Source organism: Camelus ferus, chromosome 1 (genome assembly GCF_009834535.1).
Source record: "Camelus ferus isolate YT-003-E chromosome 1, BCGSAC_Cfer_1.0, whole genome shotgun sequence".
NCBI lineage: Eukaryota > Metazoa > Chordata > Mammalia > Artiodactyla > Camelidae > Camelus > Camelus ferus.
Genome location: NC_045696.1, coordinates 116,717,369 through 116,731,279, shown reverse-complemented (window position 1 = coordinate 116,731,279; position 13,911 = coordinate 116,717,369). Strand labels below are relative to the sequence as shown.

General features: G+C 41.8%; 1 protein-coding gene across 1 annotated transcript in view; it reads left to right on the top strand.

The window, feature by feature from the left end:
• The window catches only part of KCNH8 (potassium voltage-gated channel subfamily H member 8), a 353,249-nt gene that overhangs the window by 304,963 nt on the left and 34,375 nt on the right, over window positions 1-13,911 (top strand). Inside the window, exon 12 of the mRNA XM_006192862.3 lies at window positions 11,009-11,047. Within this exon, the coding sequence (XP_006192924.2) occupies window positions 11,009-11,047 (39 nt within the window). The remainder of the gene's footprint in view (window positions 1-11,008; window positions 11,048-13,911) is intronic.

The window sequence follows — 13,911 nt, the reverse complement described above, 5'->3', positions numbered from 1 at the left end:
TTTTTTATTCCAGTTTAAGAAAACTTTTAAACACTGAGAAAGGTGTGCAACCGAATGAAAGTGTTTTTGCTTTTGCTCCACTTGTGATTTTACTATGGTGTTTTTACGTTGCCTTTAAATGAGAATGTGTTCTTCCGGAGAGACAGAATTGACACGCGTGACATCATTTAGTAATTTGAGGAAAATGTGAGGCGTGGAAAGCGAACGCAGCCTGCTGGCTACGTGAGTGTGCTGTCACTGTAAGAAAGCCTGGCCTGTGAGAATATGACTACCAAACTCATCGATAAATCGGAGGCTATTCGTACCTTGAAATATTTTCCCAATTCTTCTAAATAATCAACCAGAGTCACTTTTATGGTACCTTCCCAGGTAAGAGTAAATGTTTGTTTAGAAATTCTGAGTGAATTAGCAGAAAGGGAAGAGTGAGAGGAGGAGGAAAGCTTAAAGACAATGACTCAGAGTTATTGCCGAGTAGAAATCACACCTCCTGAAATCCTAATGGAAATGAATGGGAAAAATATGCCTTTCTCTGTGAGACGCCAAATGGCTCATTTTGGAAGCACGTTTATTACCTAAAAGGTAGTGTGCCCCTGCAGTCCAACTGAGGCCAAAACTGTTCCTTCAAAGGCCCCAACAGTCCCGATTTCCTGCAACCCCGCAAGAAACGACCTGACAAGCAAAGTTGACCTGGGAGATGAGACACGTGAAAGGCACAGATTCATATGAAGGTTACGAAAGCCTCGTCCTCCCCATGGACTCCCTTGTGCATATTTTGCGATCATGGAACAAACTGCTTTGAAACGTGGAGAGAAAAGTTTGTTCTAAAGGGCATTACATGTATACATTTCATGCGTGTAACTAAAAGAATGATGTCTTTGTATGAATCTATATAAATAACGGAGTCAGAGAGTTTTGTCAATTCAGAAAGAACCCCGCTATCAGTTCCGCCCATCCTAAATGGGTATTTACCCACCGCTCACATTTTTAGGAAGAGGAGTTCCTCCACGGATAGCACTGACTTCCCCCCGAAATGGAAATGGCCACTTAATGACTAGCTTTGCGTATGATAGCTCTCAACAGCTTGTCCACGTAGGAGAATTTCAGGAAAGGGGTTACAGCCTGGCCTCTCCTCACAGATTTCCTCCCCTAAATTCCTCCCTGTTCCTTTTCCAAGGTTGAGGAAAAGTCTATCCTCAATGGAAGCCCAGGCTCAAGTCACACATTTACGTAAGAAAAGCAACAGAAAGTGCCCATGACTGTGCCAGTAACTGGGAATGACTCCCATCGCAGGAAGCTGCTTCGGGCCAGAACGCCACTAGGAAAGAAGCCCAGAGTAAGAAACGTGATACACATCAGGCACATTTTCTCTGCGACAGTTTTTGATCTGGGAACTTCCTAGAGCACCACTGGGAGATGAGAAATGCCAAACCAGACACATTTCTTCCTACATTTCAGTGGCTTGCAAGCCCACCATGAATGCTCACAAAGACGTGTTTTTCGTCACTGTGTGAGTAGTCAATAGTGCTTCCTCCTTCTGGGGTTCCACACCTCACCTTTGAGTTCAAACCTTAACTTAAAGGAGCTCACCCTTATATCCGGTAACTGTGAGAGTTTCTTCCTCACCTAGAAATTGCCCGGTATTTGGTAAAAATGTGACTGCTGTGATGAACAACCTTCTTGCTTAGGTTTCAAAGATTTCTGTAATTTAAAAATGCTGGAGAGGCTGTGGAGAAAAGGGAACCTTCCTACACTGTTGGTGGGAATGCACTTTGGTGCAACCACTATGGAGGACAGTATGGAGATTCCTCAAAAGACTAAAAATAGACTTACCATATGAGCCAGCAATCCCATTCCTGGGCATATATCCAGAGGGAACTTTCATTCAAAAAGACACATGCACCCCAGTGTTCACAGCAGCACTAGTTACAATAGCCAAGTCATGGAAACAACTTAAATGTCCATCAGTAGATGACTGGATAAAGAAGTTGCGGTATATTTATACAATGGAATACTACTCAGCCATAAAAAAGAATAATATGATGCCAACTGCAGCAACATGGATGGTCCTAGAGATTATCATAATAAGTGAAGTAAGCCAGAAAGAGAAAGAAAAATACCATATGATATCATTTATATGTAGAATCTAAAGAAAAAAAAAAGACAAATGAACTTATTTACGAAACAGAAACAGACTCATAAACATAGAAAACAAACTTATGGTTGCCAGGGGGAAAGGAGGTGGGAAGGGATAAATTGGGAGTTCGAGACTGCAGATACTAGCTAACATACACAAAATAGATAAACAATAAGTTCATAATAAACAATAAGTTCATACTGTACAGCACAGGGAACTATAATCAATATCTTGTAGTAACTTAAGGTGAAGAAGAATATGAGAATAAACGTATGTATTTTACTATGTGACTGAAGTATTGTGCTGTACACTGGAAGCTGACACAACATTGTAAACTGACTACTTCAATAAAAATATATTTTAAATGTTTTTTTAAATCTTCAAAAAATGTATGCAAAAAAGATGAATGCGTTTGGTTACGTAGCAGCTGCCTGGAACCCCACTATTGGGGTCCTATATAGACCTCTTCTTATTTTCTGTAACTGAGTGAGCCTAACTCCATGGTTCACATACACAAAGTAGCTCATGTCTGTTTGCTGGTTCAGACTCTGTCTTGCATAGATCGGGCTGGTCAGCTTTTTCTCTTACAGCATAGAATTGACAACGGGCTTCCTAGGCAGCAAATTAGGCATTTTGCGTTAACTTTAAAAGTGCCGTCGGGAGTTGTGATGCGAGAAGTTCTCACAACAAATCGAACATATTTGTTCACCGACCTGGTTTGAAACACAAAGAGTGGTCAGCTCGTAGCCTGGAAATCTTATGAAACCAGCTTGTGTTTCCTCACAATTACAACACAGGTGGTTTTACAGGCTAACCAGGAGCCATTGCGCCCTAATTAGAAGCTGGTCATTGCGGGGGCCTGAGATCTCAGCTCCACATAATGAGGTTAAACTGTGTAAGTTTTTTTTAGCACTAATTACCCTGTTGAACTCCCAAATCATTGATTTGGTACATAGCTCCTTATGCCTAAAATCTTTAAAGGTGTGTGTCATTGCTGAGAGATTCCTAGTTAGTTTTCATCACACCAGAGTGTGTGTACTTGCTTCCTTTTTCTTTCTAGGATAATATGAACTACATATTAGTAAGTAACTCTCTCCCTCAAAATCATCCAGCGTTTCCAAGTTTTTAAATAAGTATTGAGCAATTCCTTTGGGTTTTCTTTTAATTCCAAAGCCTTGTTATTTATATATGTGAACTCAAAGATAGAAAGTTAAAAGCGTGCTTAAGTTAATTTGAATATATTGTCAATGTCTTGTTGGCTGTGTTCCTACCTATGGATAGTTTGCATGTGCCTTTTTGTTTAAGCAAAGCAGATAAAGGGGTTGAGAGGGGAAAGAATGGAATTCCAAGCTGTTACTTTATATGAAGTATTCTACCTAGTGCTGTGCAAAGAAATGTGTTTTTGTGGCATAGGATGACAGCCCTTCTGCTAGGAGAGCAATTTGGGGGAAACTTGTGTTTGAGAAGCTTAATAGCCTCCTTATTAAGAAGTCCTATATGGGAGGAGGGTAGAGTTCAGTGGTAGAGTGCATGCTTAGCATGCATGAGGTCCTGGGTTCAATCCCCAGTACCTCCATTAAAAAATAAACGAATAAACCTAATTACCTCCCCCTCAAAAAAATTTAACAAAAAAAGTTTCTTTAAAAAAAAGAATCCTTTTTTTAATTGGCTGTTGTACATTTCTCCTGATGGGACACCACATCAGATGTGGCCAACTGGGTCTCCAGGATTTGTTCAGTTTACGCATCTATATCTCATTTAGTCCTCAAAACGACTTTCGTTATTATCATCACTTTAGAGAGGAAGAATGGGACATAAAATTTTTTGTGTGAAGCCATTGAAATTCACTGCATTGTTTGTGGTCTCAGTATTACCCATCCTGTTACAATTAATCATATCCTTCCCAAGGTTACAGAGCTAATAAGTGATAAGCCTGGGACAAGTCCAGCTCTTACCCACAGTGCTCTGCTGCCTCCTCAGTGGGTCCCCTTCCCCACACACAGACCTTTCGTCGTAACACACATCAGTGAAGAGGTTCTGTGGTCCCTTCTGCACTGTAGGCTCAGGAGCTGGTTCTCTCACACTAGAAGTCAAGAGGCACTGAATTCAAGACTCAGTTACTTGTAGGGAGGGTAGAGCTTGGTGGTAGAGCACATGCTTAGCATGCTCGAGGTCCTGATTTCCACCTCCCAGTGCCTCCATTAAAAAAAATTTAAAAGACTCGATTACTTGGCTTGTCCTGCCCACACCAGAAGCAATAGCAATTGCCTTGGGGAAGAGAATTCTCCTCTAAGTCTTAATATTTTGTCTTGACCTCCAGACTCAGGATAAAATTGGGATGTTTCAAAATCATCAGTCTTTTCATTAAAATCTCACATCTGTTTCTAAGTTACTCAACAAGCCAAGGAAATAGAATGGAAACGATTACCCACTTAGGGTTTCAGACCAGCCTCTTCTTTTCAATGGTGGTGACCTTTCTGACTTGTTTAGTTGAAGATGGACGCTCCCCTATTCAAAGCCTATCCTTTCTCCAAAGGTTCCCCATCCCCCTTACCACCTGCTGCTCCTCTGATTCACTACTGGTTGGGGATTTGACAGTTGTTCATGGTTTTGTAACAGTGGACATGTTAACCAGGGGAATGACCGGGTTATTTGTGAGTACCTGTCATTCAGATTCTCTTTATCCCAAACAACCACCCGTGCTGATAGTGTTGCTGTCCAGTGAATAAGAGGAAATAGATGATAATCCCTTTTTTTGAACAGAGACACATGTTCCTTCCATCTGCACTGTGACTTAATCAATGCGGCATTATTAACAAGGCAGAGAATATCATGAATCAGAGAGAGGAGCCTTGTAAATCTCATCTCATTTCCCAGTTGAGCAGTCAGCTGCAGACCGCATCCCCACCGGGGTACTTTCATGTTTTAGGAGATTCCATTTGACAGGACATTTGCAGACCCACACAGGGTCTAATTAATCTGACCTGCAGACCAAGTAAAGGAAATAGATTTCCTACCTTCCTTGGGCCTCTGCCCCCCTGGGTTACAGCTAGGAGTCCTGAGTCTGTGTGGTGGGTTCCACTCACATTTGCTTCCTTCCTGCTTCATGAAGGTCGAGTTCTTAATGGTTTGGCCTCTTGAAAGGAGCTCGAGAGTGAAGAAAGGTTATTGGTGATGCTCACACTGCTGGAAACCCACGCAAGTTCCTTCTAGAAGTCGAGCATTAATCTTCCAGGAAAGGCCGGGTCCTAGACCTTACTGTCATAGAACCATCTGTCAGGATGTAACCAAGTCCAGTCTCATACTGCTCACTGCACAACGGGCCAAAAAATCGAGAGACGAGGTATTGGGGCAAGCAGCAGTGACTTTATTCAGAAAGCCAGCAGACCGAGAAGATGCGCACTAGAGTCTCAAAGAAGCCTCTTGCCTGGTTTTGAATGCTAGTTTCTTTTATAGAACAAAGAGGAGGTGAGGAGGTAAAATTAAAAAAGGGATAAGTTGTTGCAAATATTTCCTGGCTCCAGCCAGACTCTGGAGGGGATGTGCTAATTTCTTCTTTCCTGCAGCCATTTGCAGGTGGGCCTGGTTGGGATGTTTCCTGTGAGCTAAACAAAGGTATTTTAGCTTAAGGCTCAGGCATGGGAGGCAGGGTTCCCTGAGATGGGCCATTATGTGTTCTTTATGCCTCAGGCAACATCCCTTCAGTGATTAACTTGTAGCAAAAGCAACAGAAAACAAAGGTTCAAGTAAAAGAAACAGATCCAATATGAAGTCAGATTTGTTCTTGCCTATTACAAGAATTCAAAGGGATTTTAAGGGGGGGGGGTGGATTGATGAAAGAAATCAAAGAGCCCCCCCTTCCCACTAAAAGAATTTATGAAAATCCTAATAGCAGGAAAATTTACTGTTGAGAAACATAAGAACTTAAGGAAGAAACGAGTTGGGTGGCCAAAATCAGGTATAAGCCCGTGAAAGCTCCCGCAGAAGTGTCTTCATTCAACAAAACAGACATTAAAGAATGCAATGGGCATTTTTCACCTCTACAATTACTATGAATTTTAGTATGTTTGATTTCCATTCGCAATTCAAGTTCCATAGTACAATTTGAAGCCTTCTTTGCACAGTTAAAAAGCTGTGAATTTGTTTCTCTTTTTTGTAGCAAATTGTAGGAGGATAGAGAGAGCATTTCTCTTCTGGTCCTGGATGCCAGTGAGCAGTAGTTTTTCAGTTTACTCGTCTCCCCTCCCTGTTCCTGCTGGACTCACAGAGTGATGGAGTCATTTAGGTGGTTAGGACGGGGAAAGAAGAAAGGCTATTGAGAAAGTTTTTAAACCAACGTGCTATAGCCTAGGACATCTCTTTCCCAGTCTTCGAGGTTAGGAAGCCTCGCCTCTGTTCATAACCTTGTGCCTGGCCGTGTCCCCAGCACTTCTGCCCACACAGGGCTTCCTCCATCCTTGACAGGCTGATGGGGACCATCTTAAGGTGTGAATGGGCTGACCCTCAACCATCTTGATTTCTCTCAAGACTTTTATTGCAATGACCTCATTTCCTTCTCTTGTGTCTGACTTACTTCCCTTTATCTTCCCAACCTCTATTACTTCAGTCTTTTTAAAAATTACCCCCATTAGAAACCATCCACAGTTCGTCTTATTGTCTAAAAGGTGTAGAAACTCCATGTGGGAGGGACTCAAAATTGGACGGCCGCCTTCCTCAAAACAAACCTTTGAGTCTTCTAGTTGCTGGAACAAGAGAGTGGGGTCAGTAAACATTTTCCATCCAAAGGCTGTATCCATGTGTTTCACCCCCGTCCCCCCAGGGAAAGAATGCTAGAATTCATCAGATTTCCTGAAACATCTGTGACTCAGAAAATGTTAATGAGGTGCTTGGGTAACTGAGTGTCCAGAGTTTTTTTGGGTCTGCTTTGGGACCACATCAAACTTAATTAAATTCCACAGTATGTCAGGCATTTAGTCGTTCACCCTGAGAAACAGCATGAACTGTTGGAGAAGGTACCTGAGAAAACTCATGATCCTGCATGAGATACACTAAGAGTCAAGAGGGACAGCTTCTGGTAGGAGCCCTGCCGCTAACTTGCTGCATAAGTTGGGCAAGTCGCCTCATCTCCCTGGGCCACAGTGTCCCCATCTCTAGTGAGGGAGGTGGACTAACTCGGTGGTTTCAAACTTGACCTGGAGACCTGGGTCCCACTCACCACTGACTGAAAGGGACTTGCTGGAGTTGGTACTCTGCTGTCTGCTTTTTTAAGAAACGGTTCTCAAAGCATCCTGTTATCTGCCAGGTGTACAAACCATTGTAGCAGGGACACTCTAGGGTCACTTCTAGCTTTAAAATATTGGGTTTCCCTTAAACTAATATTCTCTGCACTCGGCAGAATCTAGAGTAGCATGAAGTATTAATGTCAACAGAATGAATATATCATAATACTCTTTTCAGTGCATGTGGTTAACACTGTATGTTACTGAAATCATTTATTCAGAGGGCATATCACAGTAGTGCTGGCTGTGTGATGTACACTTACCTTACAGGATTTGCAATGAAAATTAATAATGACTGGGGAGCATTTGACCGGTTGCTGAGCACATAGTGAGTACTTAGTGAATTGATAGCTTATAGGATGCCAGTAAGAGTGACATTGGTCATAATATCTCACTATTCAAAGTGTGCCCCCTTTAGGCCAGCAACAGCTATATTACCTGGGAGCTCATTGGAAATGCAGGGTCTCAGGCCCCACCCCAGTCCTCCTGAATCAGAACCTGCATTTTAACATCCCTAGGTGGTCTGTGTACACATAAAAGTTCGAGAAGCACTGATAGAGAACAACAGTCTTGGGGTTCAGCAACTTGGCAGAACTCACTAATAGTAAACCAGGGAGCTGGGAGTCACACCCACATCAGAAGAAACTAAGGCCAGTGCCTTCCTCGTATACCTTAGCGAGCATCTCTGAGCCGGTTTATTCAGGCTTCTTGAATACTATTGGGATGTTCTTTCTCTCATCCAAGCTATAACTGAAAGACTTTTTAAAAAAAACACCCATTTTTATGTCTACCACAGTAGCAACAGCACTGTAATTTTGTTTTATTTGTCACGTTTTTAATTATTCAGCTGTTTTATTTGTCACCATTTAGGGAATTATGACAAAACTTATGTCTACAATGCTCCTGATTAATGCATATTTAGGCAACTAAACAGATGTAGAATGGGCTGACTGCTTTGGTAAAATTAAACATTGATGAAACATATATTTGCACAGCAATAATGATGCTGGCATTTGTATAAATAATAACAGATCCACTTCCCTAATCATCTAGGAGAAAAAAACATCAAGGGGGTGACAGAATTACTGAATATATCTCACTTACCAGGCAGATCATTTTCAAGTGTAAGTTTTTTTTTCATGTGAATAAAATTATGTTAATTTATAGCATCTATTACCACTTTAAATTGAAAGAAGTGTGTTTGAGCAGAAAACAGCGTAGTTGAGACCTAAGTGTACTTCTAGGATATGTCACAATTTCCTGGCTTTCTTTGTGCATCATAGAAGGTGCAGTGTTTCAATGTATTCCTCCTCAGTTTCATAGTTTGATTTTATGCAAGATGTGTTTTGAGATCCAAGCTTAAGTGATTCTATGTTACACATTTGTTTTTCACATTTTTAACATCTCTGAAATAGGGATCTCTCATGATTGATGGCATGTCACAATTTGATTGATAGCATTTTGTTTTCCATTTTTCTTGCTTTTTACAATCAATTGGATCTTAAAATCAATTAAGTTGAGGATTAGGATCCCCAGTGAACTTAAGCCTAGTCCACAGGGAACATCACAGGGAGTAAAACAAATGGGACAGAAAGGCTTCATCAACTCCACCGTGGTCGAGTAAGAAGGGGAGATGGATAAATAGAAAGAAATGAGATTAAATAAGAAAAGACTCTATGCATTTCTGTTTTCACAGAGCCAAGAGAAAAATCACGGAAGATAATTTAGCAAAAGGGCAAGAAAGAGGAATAAGGAGATAGGAAACAAAAGGAGAGCAAATAAAGCATCGAGATGGAAACTGTAGCCCATGAGTCTGCTGTGACCATTGTTTCCTAGGTGTGGTGTCCCATACTAGACAGTCAACTTGTTGTTCCTTTTTTTTTCAGTCATATACACCTGTCAGTAGAGCTCCTGGGGGGTTGGCGTGTGGGAGGTGTCTCCAGCATCTTTCAGGAGGTGTTTTCTCTGGCCTACACGGGTGGGTGTGGGCCAGATGCCCCCCACATCCTCTGAACTTGCCTCTCTGTCCCCTGCCACCTATGTTTCACCCAGTCCCAAACTGTTACCCTAAAAAGTAAAGACCCAGATCTTGCCTACCCGAAAGATACGTTTACAGTCAGGCAGTGGTGCATCGTGTAGTGAAAGATTTTCAAAGATTTAGTTAAAAAGAAAAGTACGCCTCCAAGAACGGGAAGCAGGCTGAGCCAAGGGAGGAAAAGCGGCAGTTTTTGTCTCCCCTTTTCTCTTTCTGACACCCTCGTTTAGAGGTGGTCTCTTGATTGATTGACAGCTCTTGCCCCTGGAGTGCTGAGTCATGTTTGGCCCCTTTGCTCATGTCCTTACCGGTGACTCACACAGAAAAACCCAAGGCGGAGGGTCAGGGTGCCTAACTGCAATGTTAATTATAATACAGTGAGCATTGGTCATGTCCGGTTAAGTCATTGCTGTTGGTTCTTTCCGTTGTGGGTTTTGTCCAGCAAAAGTCCCACCGCGGAAGAGTGGTGTCAAGTCAAGAGAGTGAGAGGGAGCCGGAGATCAACTCCCCGAGCTCTTCCAAAGCTCTTGTGTTTATTGAGAATAGTCAAAGAATCGAAGTAAAACCTGTCACAGGAGTGAGTGAGGGTCATGGTGTACGTGCAGGGATGCAGGTCAGTAGTTTCAGTTTGTGAAAAAACAAATATTATCATCTTAATTTATACTTAGGGAGAAGGTTACAATATTGATGGTACAAATGGTTATTTTAAGCCTTAAACAATCATGAGCAAGGTTACAGTGTTCCAAACAATTGATAATGAAAACCGGACCACCCCAGAGTCTCTATACAATGATCAGAAATCATGTAAGCACACGAAGCAGCCCAGCTGTTCCCAGCTAAGAGCCAAGTCACAGTTTTCTGTGAGCGAGAGCAGCCCTTACTGTCCTCCTACGCCTGATGAGCGAAGCACGTCCTGCCAGTCAGGGCAGGGGACAAGTTATGGTTTTCCATAAGCACAAGCAGCCCTGAATCTATGACCTCAAACTAAGCAAAGCAAGCAAAGCATGTCTCTGCTTTTTACAGCAGGGAGACAGATTGTAGCAGATTTCCTGCTAGCAAAAGCAGCTTCAAGGCAACTGAGCTCAGTTGCATAGATAAGGCAGTGACTGGTACTGAGAGCTGAGTCTTTTGCGCTCTTAGACATTTTGCTTTGAAGTAGCCGTATAAAGACAAACAGAGAAAGCACTGGTTTGGATTATACATTTCTTATGTGCTGGCATAAAGGTGAGGGTACATAAAGGTGAGAATATGATTTGGTAAAAGCAATCATTACAATATCGAAGTTTGTTAACCCAGGTTTGCGCTCCCACAGTTGCAGCTGTTGGGTTCTAACTGGTTTCTTGCTGGCGCTCATTTAAAGGAAGCAAAGCCCCTTGACGCTGGAGGCGGGCATCTTGCAGACCACCCTCCCTCTCCTCTGCCTTATCTGTCCGGTGCCCCCACATAGCTGACGACCTAACAGAACCACGTGGGAAGGTGTAAATGATTATTACAACTTCCGTTTGTTTGTTCAGGTGTAAATGATTATTACAACTTCTGTTTGTTTGTTTGTTCTTCCAGGTGATATCAAGATTATCAAACAAATCTACGGTCTCCCAGGTACGGCTTTTGCCAGAGAGCAAAACATTTATCTAAAATTTGTGGGATTTCCAACAAATCTGTCTCCCTCTTGAGGATTTTATGTGTTCATTTTTGACTTCCCCTGATACACTTCCTAGTGAGAGATGTTTGGGAATAGAGAAGCATTGAAACTCCTATATCTATTTAAGGGTCTTCTTATTGTTAAAAAGCATTTTGTCTCCAAAACCTGCCCAAAGTAGCAAAGTCTTGAGCTACTGATCTTAGAACTACCAGGCTTTTAAGACAGTCCCAAATTTTAAGACCCCTCACAATTTCACAGAAAACTTTCCCTCCAAACAGTGACTTGTCAGATTTATTACCCAGACTTTCATGACCTATCATCCTGTGACAGGAATCCTGTAAACAGCTCCTTTTCTTGCTCTGTACTCTCCTTGAAGCAGAACCCCACAACTTTCGCACGCATGCGTGCACACACACACACACGAACACACGCATGCAGAGGCACCCACATAAAGCCAATTCCGTAACACGTTTCAAAGACATTGATGATTGACTGAAGACGGTTGCATGTGGGGAGCAAACAGGGTCACTCTTGAGAAACTTTTTTTAAAGCCATTAAAACATCTCAGTGCTGTCAACCGAGTTTCTGGCACTAGCTGTCTGTTCTCACTCCCCTCTGCAAAATCCCTCCTCAGGAACAAGCAAAATGATCATTATGTTTGAAGTCTTTCCTCATTACTGTACCACTTTTCCTCCAGGCCTTTCCTGTATTCTCTTTCTCGTGAAGAGAAATTCAGCCTTCTTTTTGATTCTGCAAATTGAATTCCTCATCCCTCCATAATTCTCTGAGAATGCACATCCCTTCCAAGAATGCAACATTGTTCAAAAAAATTTTTTATGTATAATTAAGGCTGAAATCCATTTGCAATACCAAAACCACCAGAATAACAGAGATTTTGAGATAATAGGCACCTATTTCTCTCTCAGGAGCAAGGCTAGAGGTGGGCAATATAACAGTATGTCAGTAGGGTCTGGAGATTTCCCCCTCTGCTTCATGATCCTCAGCATATGCCTTCCTCCTTCAAGATCTCCTCATTCTCTAAGGTGGCTGCTGGGGATCCATTTGTTTCATCACTATTCCAGACCAGAAACTAAAGAAATACGACAGAGCAAGACAGAAGCTCCCTCTTTCTAGGAGCCCTCCTAAAATTTCCTTATAACCTGTCCACTTACACACTGTCATCCGAGAATTTGGCCTTATGGCCAAACCAAGTAGCAAGGGAAGCTGAAAAAGGTGATCTTTGGGCAGGGTGCATTGCTAAGAGTTCTTTTAACTAACAAAGGAGGGGAGACTATATAAAATCTCCCAGCACTCTCTGTAGCATCTGCCCAGATGTCAGTGTTGTTTCCATTTTCTTCACAATTCTCATTGTCATCACAAGGACGAACATTTATTAAGCACATCCAGTGCGTATCACGAAGTGTTTAACCTCCATTACTTAATATCTATTTTTTTCCTCACACAATTGCCAATTTACAGATGAGGAAACCTAGGCTTTAGACATTCATATTATTTGACCAAGGCTACTGCTAGTAAGTCACGGGACTTTTAGGACTGTGTGATCAAGAGTGCACACATTCAGCCGTTGGACTTTATTCCACTTTCCTTGTAGTCAAGACAGATTTCATTGAAACATTTGTGAGTTTGAAATGACCGTCCCAGCCAAATGATATGAGCTAAATTAGAGGTTCCTTTGACTATGGGGGACAAAAATCTCATTGCCCTCCTGGAAGACTTCACCAGGAGAAAATGAAGGGATGGGTCAGAAAAGCAGGAAATGATCTGTGGCTGAACCTTGCGGCCGTGTACACACAGGTGAAAGCAGCCACACAGGAAGAGGGTGTTTCTGTACCGAAGGCCCAAAGAAAGTAACTGGTCCTCCTACACAGAGGCTGCATGTGGGGCCGGATATTTAATAAACTGACAAATTTGGGTCCTGTCTGCAGTGGTGGTACATGGGCTAATTAATTAATGATGTTGGCTGCCCTGATCGCGAGAGGCAGTAGCTAAGCAACTTGTCCAAGGCGCCGAGCCTCCGTGACAAGATGGAAGTGTGAGAATTAAACAAACTTGTAGAAGGACGAACATCTCATAGGTTATTAGTCAGAGGACTCTATTAGAGCTGATGGCGTCTCCTTGAAACAAAGGAATGATTAAATTGCCAATGCAAATGAAAATAGAAGCCCAATTAGAGAATGCACTGAATGGTTTTTCATTTCTTTGATCAATTTGCCCTGTTGTGTCTTTAGCTGGGTGAACGCATTTTTCTCCTCTGAAATACTGGTATACAGAGGTTCCTGTGCAATTCCATTTGGGTCTAACTTTTGTTAAAAGCACAGAATTTTTAACTGCTGTGGGGGAAAAAAGCAGAAGCAAAAAAACCCCCCAAAAACCCCAAAACTAAACAAAACCTAAAAAGCAAAACAAATAAAAGCAAAAGCCAATAAAGAATTAACAGCTTGGGGGAAGAGTATTGCTCAAGTGGTAGAACGCATGTTTAGCAGGCATGAGGTCCTGGGTTCAGTCCCCAGTACTTTCCAAATAAATAAATAAACAAACTTAATTACCTTGACCCCCCAAAAAAATTTTTTTAAAGAAAGAATTAACAGCTTTACCATTAATGAAAATATCTAGTTGAAAAGATGAGTCTAATAATTTCATTCCCTCAATACATTTTGACCCATTAAAACTAAAATATAAAATAAAACTTTGTAAGTGAACCAATCATTTCATTTAACAGCTGTGGCACAAACTGAATGGACTATTTATTGCCTGTCAATCACTACAGATTCAAGTTCACTTTTTGTTTTTTATATGTGTG